The sequence below is a fragment of the Pinus tabuliformis genome, chromosome J, assembly GCF_031772625.1.
Source record: "Pinus tabuliformis cultivar Carrire ecotype Pingquan chromosome J, CPIR1, whole genome shotgun sequence".
In the NCBI taxonomy this organism is placed as follows: Eukaryota; Viridiplantae; Streptophyta; class Pinopsida; order Pinales; family Pinaceae; genus Pinus; species Pinus tabuliformis.
The window spans coordinates 406,255,062-406,274,184 of NC_142295.1; the positions used below are offsets into that span (position 1 = coordinate 406,255,062).

A 19,123-nucleotide genomic window follows, 5' to 3' on the forward strand; every position below is an offset into this window, starting at 1 on the left:
AGGTTGGCACATGCATGTGCTCTCTAAATAATCCAATATTGCGGAACTATAACATAACCACCGTTGCACCCTCACTGCTTTGTTGAATGCACTGGGGCCTAAAATATGTCACAAAAACTGCTCAACATGTTGTTCCATAACATTTAAATAATGTTTGCACCTGTTGCATTGTTATCAGAATTGTATGGATTTACTGAAGTTCGCCATGCTAAAGGAGAAACACTTATAGAACATGTAAAATTTAGCAAAATATTTCTTGCTTCTATTTGTCATTACTCATAACTGTAAAATGATCTCTCCAAGTGTGGAATCAGAAGTAAATTTCAGAAGAAAACAATAAGAATTGGAAGTAACTATTTTTGGGTTTGTCTACTTTGATCTATGAGCCGCGAGATCAACTTTTCTTGGTTTTATGAAAGTATCTTACATGGTCATCACAAGTCCTGTCCTCTTGTGTTTTCTCGATATCTCTCACCAGGATAATGTAGAGAATCCTAGAGTGTTTACTCAGAAATTGTGGCTGTCTTACACGATATTGTTGAACCTTTGGTATTGTTGCTAGAATCTTGAATTTTCAGCTTCGGCTTCATCTTTTGTGAGTCCACGGAATTTGTGTGCTTGTAAAATTCGACCTGGAAGATATGTACAGCGAGGGCAAGTGCAAGGTATCCATACCGAGAAGCACCTGGAAGTGGAAGCAGCCTAGCGTCACCTGGAAGTGGAAGCAGCGCAGCGTCCAGCGAGGGCAAGCATCGATCTGCTGGGTTGCATCGTATACCCACGGGGTCGCATTGTATACCAGTCTGATCAATTGGATAGTTAAGATCATTTTCATCGTCTAACATTTAAAATCAAAGGCTAAGACATGTACACGTAACCCAAAAGCAAAGTTGATTTCAAATGGAAACGCCTTACGGCGTAATTAAGAAAATAATCTAGCAAAAATAACCTAACATATATGTAGGACATCACTTATATCACAAACTTATATAACCAATATATCAATGGCTCCATTGTAACCTTTATATTCTAATCTTGAAGGGCTAACTTCCCCGTCCAGAGCATTTGTAAAAACTCTTTGGCAAACGATTATTAAACGACCTTTGGTTTTAAGCCCAAGTACAAATTTTTCAGGAATAAACCCTGAAAGATCTATTTGCATATTTCCAGTACGGGCAGTAAGAGGTTAACCTCTCAGATTATTTGCCAACAACAACAATGCTTAATAATGGAAAGAAATACTACAGCAAATGCTTGACAGTTGATCCAACAACACCCATACTATTTGCAGAAGGCAGCGAGTAGCCTTCTAGGTGGGGTTGAAGGCCTTCTCGCATGCTGCACAAAGCGATTGTCCAGCACCAGAACATCACCAACTTCCCAGGTGATGTCCACACACTCTTCTTTAGTTATCTGGAGGTATGATTCAATTGCCTCATCAGGAAAGAGGGAACCATCTGCAAGCATTGGGACTATCTCTGGAAGTGCTGAAGGGTTGAGCCATGCTTTCCTATTGTCTGCATCTCCATCAACAGGTTTTATAGAAACAATAGGTCCTAATTCAAAAAACATTGTGCCATCATCTGCCCAAGTTATTTTGGACATGGAACACCTGACTTTATAAGCCTGGAAGCAACAACCTTACCACATGATCATCAATTTCAATTTATTTCAGAACAATTTGATTATTGAAAATGGTAATTGCATCTTAAATCTGAACTGTTCCTGGGTAGAAGTGATCTATAAATGTGTGAAAAAATATTACAGCCTCATCTTCACCCAAAAATATAAATTTATCTCAAGTTTAAATAGCTAAAAAAAAGTAACACAGATTTTTTATTTCTCCACTCCTTATCTATGAAAATCAAGAATTTTCCCATCTTTAAATCTGAGTTAAAAGATAAAAATGAAAATGGATAGATGCTACATGTAACTTGTCATTTTATTCTTACCTATTTTCTGCTTCCTGCTTGTTACTGGTTTGGTAATGGGATTGCCAGCCCTTTAAAAAGGATTGAGGATCGTCTTCCTGAGGAATGTTGTAAGAATAGATCAACCCCTGCTCCATAATTTTTACAAGTTCTGGGTACCTCTGTTCCATATTGTCCAGCACCAGAACATCACCAACTTCCCAGGTGATGTCCACACACTCTTCTTTAGTTATCTGGAGGTATGATTCAATTGCCTCATCAGGAAAGAGGGAACCATCTGCAAGCATTGGGACTATCTCTGGAAGTGCTGAAGGGTTGAACCATGCTTTCCTATTGTCTGCATCTCCATCAACAGGTTTTATAGAAACAATAGGTCCCAATTCCAAAAACATTGTGCCATCATCTGCCCAAGTTATTTTGGACACTGGAACACCTGACTTTATAAGCCTGGAAGCAACAACCTTACCACATGATCATCAATTTCAATTTATTTCAGAACAATTTGATTATTGAAAATGGTAATTGCATTTTAAATTTGAACTGTTCCTGGGTAGAAGTGATCTATAAATGTGTGAAAAAATATTACAGCCTCATCTTCACCCAAAAATATAAGGGGAGGACACAACTATTTATATCACTTTGCTGTCCTTATTTTCAATATAACTCAAATTGATTGATTACTTGTACATGCTAATTCTTCCCTAATTCTCATAATTCTCTTTGCTTATTATCATTAAATAAGAACAAGGGCATATTTTCTTCTATTGATATGTTCAGACTTCTTCCACCATCCCTACTGTTAAGGAGTGTTGAGCCATCCTCTATATATAAATAGGAAGTGCTATATAAAAGAAAAGAAAAAAATAAGGAAAGAAAAAATATATATATATACCTTTACTAACAATTCTATGATTTGTCAGATGGAGGATAGGGGGTCTCATCATGAGCCAATCTACCATGATCATAAGAAAGTGGTGAAGTGGAATTCCCACTATGGCCACCACACCAGGGATATGATCCAATGGACACATCAGAAAAATAAAAGTCCTTGGAACAGGAGGTCTCCTCATGAGCCGGCCTACCCACCTTTCACTCCTTCCTAGTGAATGGCATTGTGATCCATTTGGTTACCAAGCTAGCACAATGGCCTCCATTCTGACATCACAAGGCACTTTCCTAAGTATACATAAAGGATCATGGTTTCAAAGGGTGAAAAAGCAACTCAAGGTTATAAACACCTGTGGGCAACAGAGCTCTGCTAATGGTATTGGAGTCATGTTTGTCAACATCAATAGTAATTATAACCCCTTTTCTTATTTCGTTATCTTTATTTCAAAAGAGATTATGTTCCCAAATCCTTTTGAACCTTTATGCATGAAATATCATTTAAAAAGTCAATCATAATGGTTTAAGTGGAATAATGACCGCATAGCATCGTACCCACGTCAGATGTCCTTTCCCCTTTTAAAATTACTCCATGGCATCTCTATATTTATTCGTAATTCTCATGCTATGTATCGATTTCAGCAACTCGATATTTTTGTGATCTTGTCATAAATAAGTACAGCTTGCCATTTTTACCACTATACGATTGCCGTCATTACGTCGTTCCTTCATTTAACCGGTCGAAAGCGACCTATCATTTTTCAAGGGGGCGTGGGTGACTTCCAAACCACTTTTGCATACGTGTAAGTCTTTTATTTGGTTGTATCGGGCTACATGATATCCCATAATAACAAGTTTTTAACGGTATCTATGTTAAAAAAGGTATTATCTGAATTTAACAACTTGTTGTTCCATTGCTGGCTCTGTGTATTGCTGTGTTACCTGTGTTAAAGCTAATAATGTGAAAAATTCAGGCAAAAATGGGAGGACGATTAGTTCACAATGAGCCATAGACACTAGCTGTTTCTGATGCTGCCCGAGAAATTCTAGTACGAGCTAGATGGGTCGCATATTTTACACGACTGTAGCAACCCAATGAAACTGTGGCTATCGAATTTTTACAGAATTTGTAGGATGATCATTCTATAATAAGAGGAAGGTGAATGACAGTAACGGATGCAGTAATAATGGAGGTGTCTGGATTACTAGCAATTGGACCCGTATGGATGCATAAAAAATTGAGGCTACAAGACGCCATTGCCGCCTTTCGGGATGAGGGATAGAACCTGATTGTCAAAGGCAAAGGAGTTCAACCCTCATCTCTGGGAGAACCATGGATAGAGCTGGCTAGAATCGTTTAGAGCTATATCACATGCGACAGAAGAAAAGATGTGGTAAGACCACACCACCTCAAATTATTAGTAGTTTTAAAACATAAATGTTCTGTAAACTTGCCTGCATATTTGAAATTCTTGTTGCATGACGCTGCGCAAAGCATAAAGAAATCCCAACATATAGAAACTGTTGTAAGTTATCATTGTTTAATTAGGTTGATAGTAAGCTACAACCTAGTCCAACAACAAACCAGTTGGGAAGAATTAGTGTTTACTATAAGGGGGGGTTAGCCTTACTTGCCCCAAAAAGGAAATGGACTACCAACACAGTAAATAGACCACAAAAATGCAGACGATATGCCGAGACAAGTCAAGGAACAACCAAAAACATTCTGGGTATTAGCAGCCAACCCTTAGAATTATCTAGCCTTGAAAACGAGCAACCTTTACAACTGGAAGGAAGAGATAACCTAGAGTCAGAACTTGAGGAGGAAACAGAGCATACTAGTGAAGAGGAGAAGGATGAAACAGAACTTCCCTTAACTCCCAGCACAAGTCCACCACAAGACCCATTATATGAGGTTGAATTGACCCATATTTTGGCCAATATGAGTGAATATATACACCCCAAAAGTCCACTCAACCTAAATGTTAAATCAGCACAATCAGAAGAAAACTCTGCCCATAATAGGAGTATATCAGAAGAAATAATTGGTGAAGTAGAAACAGGGGAAGAAGCCACTCAGGAAGAGGCGAACCAAACTAGGGATACCCCTCTAGAAGAACCTAGTCAGGTCAATTTAAACACAGAATATGTGGGCCAAACAAAGGAAATAGAAACCAGTCAGGGTAAAGACACAACCCTTGGAGAACAAAACCCAAATGAGCAACCGAGCTTGGTAAGAGTAGAAACGGTTAGTAAAATAGCTATTCCTCCCAGAAAGAAGAAAAACAAAATCAAGAGGTTGAGAAAGGAACAACAGAAGCTATAGAATTTAGTGAAAAGACTCAAACAAAAGATAAGGACATTAAAAAGGGAGAAAATTTCAAGTAGAATCCTGACAATGGTGAATGCAACCATTTAAACTAAATTCCATGATACAAGGGTTATTGGGACTCAAATTGAGCCTATATTCATTCAAATTGATAAGGAACAACATGCAACCGTTACAAAAGTGGCTGCCCAAACAGAGAATGTACATTTTTGTAATGTAGTTGTTCAAACGGAGGCAATATCCTCCAACAATGTGGCCACCCAGATAGAAAGTTTGACTGTCCATAATAAAAGAATGCAGACTTTAAGCATTCCATCCCATGATAAGAGTACGCAGACTATAGGTACTCAGTCTCATAATAAAAACACTCAGATAGATATCCAAGCCAAAGATGTTTTGAGATGCAGCGATCCTGGTATGACAAATCTTCAAGAGAATCTAGCACAGTTTCAGCTGACCATAAAAAGGATTGAGGAAGAAACTGTTCCCCAACAGAGGTACCAGGAATTACAAAGGCAATTGTGGGATATTAATGCATCGGAAAGTGAGGCCTTCGATAAATATCAGAAGGTAGAAGAAAGAACTGAGAAAATAAAGGTCAGACTAGAGACAGTCATGTGTCAAATGGATACTCTCGGTTCCCTAGACACAGATGTTTTAACATGCAGGTCCCCTACCAAGAACTATGCTTTATTTTTGTTAGAAAGGTATTTACAGTTAAAAATTAAGGCTTTCAGGGCAGGGAAACCCATAGAATTGAAAACTGTTGAAGATTTCATAAATTGCTGTAAACACCATGTAGTGAAAGTTCAACGATTACTTTGTGAGTTTTATTTGCATAATTTTGTATTGGAAGAAGAAATGGAGAAGATTCCCAACCCTTTTGTGGGGGACATACAATTTCAAGCTTACATTTCATTTGCTGTTAACCAGTTGAAATGGTTCAAAGCCCATAATACTTTCCAGAGGCAGGAAAATGGATTAGACCTTTGGGTCTGGTGTGAACCGAAAAACCCACTGCAAATGCTGGCCAAACACAAAAGTTTGATGTGAAAGGAAGGAGTAATCCAGGTATTGGGGCCCATTCACAAAGAAATTGTCCAGCAGGGGGTAGAGTATTTTCTTTCTATCAAAGACAACTCCTTGGCAACAACTAAATTTAGATGGATAATTTCCAATCATAATGTACAGGACAAAGAACCATTCAACTATAAAAACTTTAAATTGGACGCAGATCGCTTTGTTACTTATAGCAACCTCATCTTGAGGGAAGGCCCATATTGGCTAGGCTGTCAATTTCGTAGTCATATTGTCTGGTATCCTACAGAAGACTATAAAGCTATATATGAATGACCTGAAGGATAGATATGACACATTTTTGAAACCTTGGCCAAGAATCATGGGTTCAGGCTACTTCATGACAATCCTTCTCCGGGCTATTCCTTGATTACTCTGCATACAAACTATATGGTTTTCATGAGGACATGAAAAAGGGTAAGCAGGGGAGTATGTTGAGTCATGGAAAATGTATATATATATATTATTTATTTCATTACCATTTTCTTTAGTTATATCCTTCTACAACCTAAAAATGTTAATATATCAAAGGATTATGGTAAAAATAAGGAAATTATCTATCATCATGATTTAGCTAACTGTTATCATGCCTTATGCAGGAAAAGGATGAAATGGAACAACTACGGTTCCCTAGCCAAGAAACGACGTATAGGCAAAAAGCCAAGGATGGAGCACGCAGTTATGGATAAGAACAAAGGAGATCACAACATCAGCACAAAGACAAAAAGTTAACTGAAGATGGAAGCTTGCTCGAATCCCTCAGGATCTCTTGATCCCGAGGGATCAATGTTATTATTTTATGCTTCTTACCACTTGGCCATTATAAAAGGTAGCGATTGTAAAGAGAACGAGGGGGAGATTATTCAGAAATTACTATTGTATTTTTACTTTGATCATCGACTCTCATTGTTGAAACAAAGTACGAACTGGCTGTAACTATTTTTCAAATGATTAATATATAATACAGTTGTTATTCCTTCTCTCATACTAAAGTAATTCGGCAGTGTTCACTAGCGGCTAAGGGACTGGCCCTGGTGGATTCACTTGCTATTCCTATATCATTCTTTTATAATTTCTGTCGTGTGATGGTTTGGTTTGATTTCCATTTATTGTAATCGCATCGCTTTGCTATTTCGTATTCCTAGACTTAACGAAATTACTCTGTTTTACGTGCTGTATTTAGTTACTTGCTTCAGTATTTTCTTATTTTTATTTCAGATTTAGTCATTTGAGTTCAGCAGTATATTTCCAATCTAGTAAGTTAGTTCAATGTGCTATCTTGAGATTCTCCACAGTAAAGAGCATTGACTACTGTTGTCTACGCTCTCAGACTGAGATCCCTGTTGTTCAGATTAGAAAATACATTTGGAATATCAATAAGTTCAAAGAGAAATGAGTTATTGTTATTGTATTCTTGACTGATACTTGAATGAATGTTTGATTTGGTTTCATTAGCAAGTTAAGCTTCCTTTTAATTGTAATTTGAGTTCACTAGCTGCATCTATTTACCCTTGTATTTGAAAGCAATGTACTGCAATTTAGAAACATTAATCTTGAGTAAATAGCAACCACACACTGTGTACACTCTTGAAATAGAAAGTCTTGCCCAGATTGATAACTAATGTGAAGATAATTAGGAGTTAAAAAGACACCTTTTATACCTCTCAATTGAGGTGGGATTGATATATTTAATATCGGAAGTCTCCCCATCCAAGAGGTGCCTTTGTTCTTGGTTCTTCCTAATGAGTAACATTAATGTTGGGACTGACTATTATGTTGAAGGAAACAAGAAAAAATATCTTGAGTTGAAGCATGCAATCTGATATTTCATGAGGCTAGTCATCTTTTGTTGAAGTGTACAACTAGAGAACAATGATATTTATATAATCCCTATTATCACCCCAAGAAACTCTACTAGGTTGTATATCAGAGATGCTCGGGAACATTACAAACTCAACTAAAAGTTGGATAAATGGTGGATGAATGAGAGAAACGCTGCATATTCAAGCCAGATAACCACTCCCACTATGATTGACCCTAGACATGGGTGAACACCCCTAGACTACAAGGCTTTAGACCACCAATTACAGTTTAAGGGAAATGTGATGATGGAGAAGACTGATCACACCAGCAGATGCACAGGACCCTGTGATGGCCAACTGCAAACAGTTAAAAGGTCTGTGAATCTATCTTTTAATACAAAAACAAGATGACAGCTCTCTGGTATTAAGACAATAGAAACTTGCAAACAAATTTCAATGATACATGCTAAATCATAACACAGAGGTGGGATGATAGCCCCTCTAATGCTAAACATTAACAACACATGAACAAATGTAAAACAGGCATAGCATAGAGAAAGAATAAGAAGTGGAAAGTGAGCAATCAACAGCAAAATAAGCTTGTATTATCTGGAAAAGCAGACTAGAAGCTGCAGGTTACACAGTAGTTATAGTCTCCAAAAGTTGAAGCTTACAACAGAATAAAAATCATCAACCTGATTACATCGTTTTTTTGGGTATATATACAATTTGTTTACAAAATTACTCTGCTAGACTATGCGTGGAGGTGTCTTAATTGGCCACCAACCGCATTTACAGTTAGATATGGGCTTCTGATACATTCTGACTATTTTAGTTAACAAATTTGACATTCTCAGGTACTTTGTTGTACTCCTTGAACAGATAAAATATGATTTGAATGCATTTCCATAATTGCTGCAGTCCTTTATCTGCTCAAGGTGGTCCTTCTTATCCTTCAAAGGTACGTTGTCTCTTGAATGCAGTGGTTGGAGATTAAATGCGCTGAGAATTGAACCATGAGCTCCTTTTATTCGGGTGCACGGGATTGCCATAAACACGAAGACTACACAGGAAACTGGCGGGAGGAAATGGAAGACATAGAGGCAGAACAAACAATGGAATGAATCCCAACCATTGGATCATAAAAATCAACGGAGGAGATTGCGCGGGAGGAGCTATCAGGGGTGGCAAAGAATATGCAATGAGGACTGTTAGATCACCGTCGGGCAGATATGACGATGATCAGGGGCAGAAGATGCACGGTTATTAATGCTCGGGGGTTCGACGGTATAGCGGGCAGGCGGTTTCCCCTCACTGCTTATCAGGTGCAGCAGTATTCATACAAGGAGGCGCGACACAATCAAACAATGACACGCAGCCAGCGGGAAACCACTTCCCCGCGAGTTATCAATCGATCAGGTAGGCGGAGTGGGGCAAGCGGCAATCGTCAAATGAGAAGGCGGAGGATCGTGCGGACCAGATTTAACGCACATGTCTTGGGATGATGTGACATGTACGGGCCCGCTGAGTTATGAATTATATTATATGTGCTCGATTGTATGGATTAAGACTTTAGCACCCGGGAATAAATGAAGCATGGGTTATATGGATTTTAAACGGGTTATGGGAGTTAAAAGGTTCAATAGTGTTCAAACAAAATATGACCCGGGAGTTGATTAAACAGGTTTTAGACGGGCTTTTATTAAAGGGTAACGAGGTTTAAAGGGTTTTAAACATGAGGGAGCCCGGGAGATAGAATTATAACAGGTTTATAAGGATAATAGAGGAAAATGGAAAGAACAGGGTTAATGGATAGTAGGGAAAAATGAAAAGGGGAAGGGTAAAATGAACTGCCATGAGTTCCTTAGCAACCAAAACCAACATTTTCCAACCTAATTTTAACCCTTAAGTAGTGAATCTATAACAGAGCTAACACTGGCTCCTTATGGGGATGAGATCCTCCCTGTGAGGTCTCAAGAACCTGCAGACCATTGCCTTTCCAGCTGAAAACCAATTACCAAAATTCCTAGTGTTCCATTGGGCATGGAGTCTACTTTGCCTACACAAAACTGATAAAAACAAAGTATCTATAGCCTTTAAGGCTAAAAGACCTTAAAGAACCTAAACTTTCAAAAACTGCCCATTAACTGGGCCATTAAAGACTGTCTCTCCTCCCATACTTTTCAGTATGAAGGTGTTGTTCCCTTGAACCTGTGAAATGATGAAAGGCCCTGTCCAGAAAGCATCAAATTTCCCATGATTTCCTTTCTTCTCCTTAAGTGCATCCCATTTCAAGACCAAGTCACCAATTTGAAAATTATCTGTTTTTGCCCTTTTGTCAAAGGTTTCCTTGACCTTTTTCTGATGTGATGCAGCTTTTTCAACCAGCTGTTCTCTAATCTGATGTATTTCTGCTAGATCAGTGATTCTCTTTTCCATGTCTTCTTCCTCATCCTGCTCTTCTTGAAGGAACTTTGCCACAGGGAGAGTTAGCTGAATTGGAAATATAGCCTCAGTGCCATATACCAGCTTGAAAGGAGAATTGCCTGTGGATTTCTTAATGGTCACTCTGTCAGCCCACAGTGCATATTTGAGCTTTGAATCCCAATTCTTTTTATTGTCCTCTAATAGTTTTTTTATTATCCTGATCAGGCTTTTATTAGAATATTCTGCTAGACCATTTCACTGTGGATAGTATGAGGTGGAATGAACAAGTTTGATACCAGTCACACATTGCCACCAGATCTTTTGCCCTGAAGGCTACTGCATTATCTGTAATCAATTTATGTCGACAACCAAATCTGCTGAAGATATTTTCTGTCAAAAACTTCATGACCACATTATGATCATCCTTACTTGCAGGGATTGCTTCAATCCACTTTGTGAAAAAATCAGTGGCAACTAATATCCAAATATCCACCTGTGCTGGCCACTAGAATGTGGATTGATTTCTCCAATAAAATCCAAGCCCCACTGCTGAAAGGGTCCTTTTGCCTGAATTGGTTTTAGGGGCAAGGATTTCAACTGCTATTTTCCTTCAAATCTTTGGCACCTGTCACAAGATTTAATAAAAGAAAACACATCAGAAAATAAAGTGGGCCAATAGTACCCAGCTCTGAGAATTTTATGAGCTGTAGTCTTCCAATAATGGTGCCCTCCACACATGCTATTACGAAACTGCTGCATAACTTCTTTTCACTGTTCTTTGTCTAGACACCTCAAAAATATTTCAGTTGGATCCCTCCAGTAGAGCAGGTTCTCCATAATGCAATACTTTGTTGCTCTAAGTTTTAAAGTTCTAGCCTAACTTTGAGTAAATTCCGAAGGGATTTCTAGCTTCAGCAAGAAATTAATTATTTCAGCATACCAGTTACATGAAGCTAAACTCTCGGCCACTAACTACTTCCTCACTGTTTCAGTTGTTCTCTCTTCTTCATCTGTCTGACCATTTTCTGCAATTGTGCACAGGAAATCAACATCTAAAGACTTGCAATTTTCTTTAGCCAATAACTTGGCAAGACCTTGACCTCTAACCAGCTTGGTGGGCTTCAGCTCTATATTAAATTCTATCATTTTAGCAATCCATTTTACCCTTTTTCCATCAACATCAGGTTGTGTTAGGACATATTTTATTGCAGTAAAAGGCACATATGCAATTATTTTTGAATGCAAGATATAAACTCTGAAAGCCTTCAAAGATTTAATAAGAGCATATGCTTGTTTTTCTATAATACCATACCTTAGTTCAGCATCCCTCAAATTCTTGTTGAAAAATGCCATTGGATGCTCTGAACCTTCTTCATCTGCCTGCAATAAAACAACTGCAATGGTGTCTTCAGAGGAAAATGAGAAAATATGGAACTCCTTGTTGTAATCTGGGCTGCTTAGTGTGGGAGCTTCCATAATGGCTTTCTTAATGGACTCAAAATATTTTCTTGTTGCATCAGTCCATCTTACCTCTGATCCTTTCTTCAACATGGAAGTCACATGCTTCACTAGTTCTGAAAAATTTGCGATAAACCTCCTAACAAAATTATTTTTTCCCAAAAAGGATTGAATATCCTTCTTTGATCTAGAGACAGACAAAGTCTGTATTGCTTTGACTCTTTCTAGGTCAACCTGAACACCTGCAATAGACACAATATGTCCTAACAGCTTGCCTTCATTTAAAGTAAATTGTGATTTTTTGGGATTGATTTAAATTCCAAACTCTCTGCACTTCAAAAACACTTTTTTCAAATGTTTCAAATGATTTTGATGGCTGCTGGAGTAAATTGTTATATCATCAAGGTAGATAAGCACAAATTTGTCTGAAAGGTAGCTCCAGCATTCATTAATCCAAATGGAATTTTGGCATACATAAAAGTGCCCCAAGGAGTGGTAAACACAGTCTTTTCTTGATCATCTGGGTGCACAACAATCTGATTAAAGCCTAAAAATCCATCCAAGAAAGACATTACTTTAGCTCCTGTGACCTTTTGTAGCAAATGCTCCATTTTTGGCAGATGATAGTTGTCTTTCTTAGAGCATTTGTTTAAATTTCTGAAATCAACACAAACTCTGATTTCTCCATTCTTCTTCCTCACCACCACCAAATTGGCTACCCATTTTGAATACCTTAGAGGGAAAATGATCTTGGCAGCCATCAATTTTTTAATTTCTTTTTCAATCAGTGGAAGAAGCATATGATTTATTGGTTTCAGCTTCTGTTTGAAAGGAATAGTATCTTTTTTCTACAGGGATTTTATGCTGAATTATGCTCTTATCATAAGTTTTTAGGTCACTATACTTCCAAGCAAACACATCAGCAAATTGCCTCATTAAATTGCAGTACTCAGCACTTTGATCAACAGACAAATAAGTGGACAGATTTACATATTTAGGCTGACCTGGGCTTCCTATATCATGCTTACAGACTGCAGATTGGTCTTCTTTTTGAGCAACCTTGTAAGGCACATCATTCTGGTCAAACAATCTTTCAAGAGGAATTAGACCCTTAGGAATATGGTTACTAGGAAGCTGGACTATGTTGTCTTTACCAATTTTATTTCTAAGCTGGGACTAGGGGTTTTCTAACAAGGCATCATTCTCTTGGTCAATTTGCATTTCGGAAAACTCATCAATGACTTGAAGTAACCTACTCAACTCATCGTCATCTTCAAAGACTTTCCAATGCTGGACATTATCAGGCAAGGAAGGTCTGTAATTGATTTGGACTTCATAAACTAATCTGGGAGGCATGGAAGTATAAACAGACTAGCAGAAACAATAAGGGAATCAACAAGCTAATTTTGGGCTCTAGGAATATATGAAATACAGAAATAATCAAATGAATGCCTGATTCTCCATACCTCATCTTTGTATGCTTTCAGCCTTGGGTGCTTTGCTTGAAATGTTTTATTTACTTGCTGAATGATTAAATCGGCGTCTCCAAATACCTTTAAACTCTTGACTCCTCTGTATTTTGCTGCATTAAGACCCAATAACAGTGCTTCACATTCTGCTATATTGTTTGTCACTCAAAAACCAGCTTGAAAGACAGCTGAATGATATCTTGTTGTGGAGAAACTAGCACCACCCCTGCTCCTGCAGTCTCCCTAGAACATGCCCCATCAAAGAACATTTCCCAAACCTGACCTCTTTGCTCTTGCTCAGCATGAACTGTTGGTTTCCTAAGCTGCATTTCGGCCTTCTGAGATTCTTCTATTTGGAGAATACATGCTCCAAAATCAGTGTCCACTGCATATATAGGATGATTTGTAGGATTCTTCTCATCACTAATGATGTATGCCAATTGTGATTCTCTATACAGTCTCCTGCTTTCTCCTCCAAACACTGGGACAATGGCATAAGATAAATCATTCTGTAATGTCCCACCTAGTCTCTTAATCCAACCTCTAGACAACAGTATGCCAAACTTAGGAGGGACATCTGCTACCACAATATCCATCATCATGCTCTTCATGGGCAGCTGAGTTAAGGTAATGGCCAGATCTTGAATCAATCAAAGACATTTCACCTTCCTTGAATCAAAAGAAAATAAATCATGATAGGGTCTAGTGATATCAAGGCCTAACTCTTCCATGACAGCTTTAGGCATCAAATTGTGGCTGGCCCCTGTGTCTAGCAGGCAATTGTGGAGGATTTTGTCATGAATGGTCAATGAGACATAAAAAGATGGAGAATTATTATTAGCAGGTTCAATCATGGGGCTGAGCACAATGGCAGGTTTTTCATCTTGCAAATTAACAGAGTCGGTGGAGGTTTGTGTGGTTCCTAGCTCAAGGGCTTCAAGGATGGGCTTTCTAAACACTTCACTCTTCACCAACTCAACCAGAGGGACAGATATTTTCAATTTCTAAACTTCTGACTCAAAGCTGAAAGAAGAAGATGACTTATCAGAACTTTTTACCTCTTGAACTAGAGCTTTGAGGATGACTGGATCAGCTGCTGGTCTTCTCTACTTGATATTCTGTGGTTCTATTTGGACAACAGCTCTTCGGGCAGCATTCTCCTTGATATTCTTTGCATTAGACCTCAGGTTATATCTTTGCTGCTGCTCAGCTTGTAGGACAGCTTCTCTATCCCACCCCTGACTGTTTTGTTCTTGCAGTAAAGATTGTTCATACTCAGCCATTGTCAAAAATGCAGCGCTGCCTTTATCTTCCATGCGGTGAATTTCATCCTCATCTTCTTCAAATTGTTCTTCCTCCATGAATACATTTTCGAAAGGAGCCTTAACTTTCTGATCTTCTTTTGATTCTTCACCCCTTTGCATTATTTGTAACTGTTCATTTTCTCTTCTGAATGGATTTGGATTTCTTGGAGCAAATGTGTTTTGCTGCCTTGTTTTCCCTGAATTCTGTTCCACTTTCAGCTTAGAAATTTCAGCAACCAATGACTCTATCATCTTGGTCATTTTATCTAATTTAGGCTCTGAAGATGATGCATAAGAAGTAGAAGCCTGATTTCTTTGTCTTCTCCTGTCAACTTGACACTTTAGCTTCTCTGCAACCATGATATTAGATTCTACTTTTAGAGTTGCATCCTGCATGTCTACCAGTGTAGCACATCTCCTTTCTCTCAATAACAGGTAGAAATCAGAGTCAAAAGCATTGGCATAAGTGAGTTTGGCAGAAGTGGGGGTAGGTTTTACCTCAGCTGGTATCTTACTATACATTCAATTGAATCTTTTATTAAAATTAGGTATTGATTCACCATTTTCCTTCTTCAGATTACCAAACTCAGTATGGTAATACAACAAATCCTTTTTATCTCCCCATTGCTTCAAAAATGCATCATCTAATGCTTCAATATCTGTTATAGATCTCTGGGATAATTCTCTGAACCACTTCCTATCCTCTCCATCAAGGCTCTGAACAAAAGCTCTCATCCACACATCATTTTCACTTATATCTAAATTATCAGCATAACTATAAAAAGCTTCAAGGTGTTCTTCTGCTGTCACTCCCTCTGTTCGAGTGAATTTAGGCATATATTTTTGATATTCTACTATAGACATAGGATTTAAAGGCACGGGCAATACCAATGGTCCATATCTGGCAGCTACAATTCTCTCAATCCTCGTAGGTGCTTGTTGTCCTGCCATGATTGGAAAATGTGGAAGAATACTAGCATCTTGAATGGTAGGGAGAAATGTGATGGATTGCAGCGAGAAAGGGATGTTTTGGACTGAATAGGAAGCTTTCTTTGGATTGAGATTCAAAGGGGAACTAATTGCACAAGGGGATGAACTAATATTTGAAGGTTTTTCTTTATTAACAGTGTTGATTTCTAAATCTTCAATCTGTAAATTTTCAGCAACAACTTTATCTTTCAGAGATGCATGAGACTTCTTAGGCTTACCTGATCCCGATGCCCCTTTCTGCGATGCTTTCTTCGATTTAACAGTCCTCTTAGGGTCAGGCAATGATTCAGCTGGAGATTTCTGAGGATTTCTTCGAGTGTGTCTCACAAACTGAGCCAGAACTTCAATGTGGAGTTGCCAAATGATGGTCTTCCTCCAATGGAGTCGCCAGACAGATGATTACAACCAGAAACTGTGTTCAAACCTTGTCTATTATCAAAGCTTGAAGCTGTGTCGTTCTCCCAGGGAAGCTGAGCTTCAATTCTCCTCTCCCTGGCAACGGCGCCAATTAATGTTATCACCCCAAGAAACTCTCCTAGGTTGTATATCAGAGATGCTCGGAAACATTACAAACTCAACTAAAAGTTGGATAAATGGTGGATGAATGAGAGAAATGTTACATATTCAAGCCAGATAACCACTCCCACTATGATTGACCCCATACATGGGTGAACACCCCCAAACTACAAGGCTTTAGACCACCAATTACTTATAGTTTAAGGGAAATGTGATGATGGAGAAGATTGATCACACCAGCAGATGCACAGAACCCTGTGATGGCCAGCTGCAACCAGTTAAAGGGTCTGTAAATCTGTCTTTTAATACACAGACAGGATGATAGCTCTCTGGTATTAAGATAATAGAAACTTGCAAACAAATTTCAATGATACATGTTAAATCCTAACATAGAGGTGGGATGACAGCCCCTCTAATGCTAAACATTAACAACACATAAACAAATGTAAAATAGGCACAACTTGGAGCAAGAATAAGAAGTGGAAAGTGAGCAATCAACAACAAAAGAAGCTTGTATTAGCTAGAAATGCAGACCAGAAGCTGCAGGTTACACAATAGTTACAGTCTCCAGAAGTTGAAGCTTACAACAGAATAACACTCATCAACCTGATTACATCATTTTTTTGGGTATATATAGAATTTGTTTACAAAATTACTCTGCTAGGCTATGCGTGGAGGTGTCTTAATTGGCCACCAACCACATTTACAGTTAGATATGGGCTTCTGATACATTCTGACTGTTTTAATTAACAAATTTGACATTCTCAGGTACTTTGTTGTACTCTTTGAACAGGTAAAATATGATTTGAATGCATTTCCATAATTGCTGCAGTCCTTTATTTGCTCAAGGTGGTCCTTCTTGTCCTTCGGAGGTACGCTGTCTCTTGAATGCAGTGGTTGGAGATTGAATGCACTGAGAATTGAACCATGAGCTCCTTTTATTCGGGTGCACGGGATTGCCATAAACACGAAGACTACACAGGAAACTGGCGGGAGGCAATGGAAGACATAGAGGCAGAATAGACGACGGAATGAATCCCAGCCATTGGATCATAAAAATCAACGGCAGAGATTGCGCGGGAGGAGCTATCGGGAGGTGGAAAAGAATATGCAATGAGGACCGTTAGATCACCATCGGGTAGATCCGACGGTGATCGGGGGCAGAAGATGCACGGTTATTAACGATTGAGGGTTCGGTGGTATAGCGGGCGGAAGGTTTCCCTACACCGCTTATCGGGTGCAACAGTGTTCATACAAGGAGGCGCGACACAATCAAACAATGACACGCGGCCGGTGGGAAACCACTTCCCCATGAGTTATCAGTCGAGTAGGTGGGCGGAGTGGGGGAAGCGTCAATCATCGGATGAGAAGGCGGAGGATCGGGCAGATCGAATTTAACACACATGTCTCGGGATGATGTGACATGTACGGGCCCGCTGGGTTATGAATTATATTATATGCACTCGGTTGTATGGATTAAGACTTTAGCACTCGAGAATAAATGGAGCATGGGTTATATGGATTTTAAACGGGTTATGGGATTTAAAAGGTTCAATAGTGTTCAAACAAAATATGACCTGGGAGTTGATTAAACAGGGTTTAGGCGGGATTTTATTAAAGGGTAACGAGGTTTAAAGGGTTTTAAACATGAGCGAGCCCGGGAGATAGAATTATAACAGGTTTATAAGGATAATAGAGGAAAATGGCAAGAACAGGGTTAACGGAGAGTAGGGAAAAATGAAAAGGGGAAGGGTAAAATGAACTGCCATGAGCTCCTTAGCAACCAAAACCAGCATTTTCCAACCTGATTTTGACCCTTAAGCAGTGAATCTGTAGCAAAGCTAACATTCCCCACTCAGATTTGTTCACTGCCTGTCTACCTACAACACTCTTGTTATCATATATATTGTTGGTGTGAATGATCTTATGAGTTCTTATTGATGTAGCAAATGTTTATCAATGGTGTTACTCTCATTTCCTAATTCAAGTTGTCTCTTATGTCATTTAATGTTGTATCAACATTCTTTAGGTGTCTTTGAGCGGGTTATAAATCAATATGGTTAATTGGGAAACATTCTCATGGCATGTAATGACTATTGTACACATTATTTGAGTTAAACAAATGAAAGGACATCTACAATACAATGCATACGAACTTTTTGTAGAAATTCTATAGTGAGCCAAATTGTATAAACTTAGAAAAAATTGTGGGTTTTCAAGACATTCTGAGGAGGGAATATTACAGTGGTATTAGAGCGAATCCTCTTGGCCAACTGTGAGTCTAAAACCAAGAAATATCAAGAAATACGAGGGAATTCTAATATGTTTTCAAATCAAGAAAAAATTGCTCAAAAATTCGATGAATACAGTGGCGCTTTCCTAAAGATGAAAAAACTTATGGGAGCATGGGTATCATCATGGGTAGCAAGGAAGATAAATGATTGCAGGTTTTAAGCCCAAGACCCAAAGGAGAAACTAGAAGAGATTCCAAAGGAAAATGACACAAAATGATTATTGACACATGATGAAACTCTTGTAGTTGAAGGGGGAGTCCAAAATGATTGTATAGATAGTGCCATAGATGGCCTAACAAATAAGTCACTACTTACCAATGAATTTAATCATATGCCTTCTACTCAGTTAAGAAAAAACACAGATAAAAATTTTGATCAGGGCAAGATCCACTATGTGGTGATGATTCCTGACATCGAGCATGGTGAGGATGTTTTGCATGATGGGTTTTCTATTGAGGAGCAGTTGGAGGCTCATGTTGAGCCCATTGTAATGCCCCCTCCCACATTTACCCACTTTTACAAGCTCTAAAAGGTAAACATGAGTTGAGTGCTACTATGACATGACCTGACCTCCAAGTTCCAGTGATGCAAGTGGAGCCTACAATCTGACAACTTACTTACATTGCTAAGAGACTACAGAC

General features: G+C 38.6%; 1 protein-coding gene across 1 annotated transcript in view; it reads right to left on the reverse strand.

Annotated features, from left to right (window-relative positions):
• Positions 1 to 1,281: 1,281 nt before the first annotated feature.
• Positions 1,282 to 19,123, reverse strand: part of LOC149227542 (clavaminate synthase-like protein At3g21360) — a 188,246-nt gene continuing 170,404 nt past the window's right edge. The window contains exons 2-3 of the mRNA XM_089380531.1: positions 1,953 to 2,392; positions 1,282 to 1,612 (exon numbers count right to left, since the gene is read on the reverse strand). Of these exons, the coding sequence (XP_089236657.1) occupies positions 1,282 to 1,612; positions 1,953 to 2,392 (771 nt within the window). The remainder of the gene's footprint in view (positions 1,613 to 1,952; positions 2,393 to 19,123) is intronic.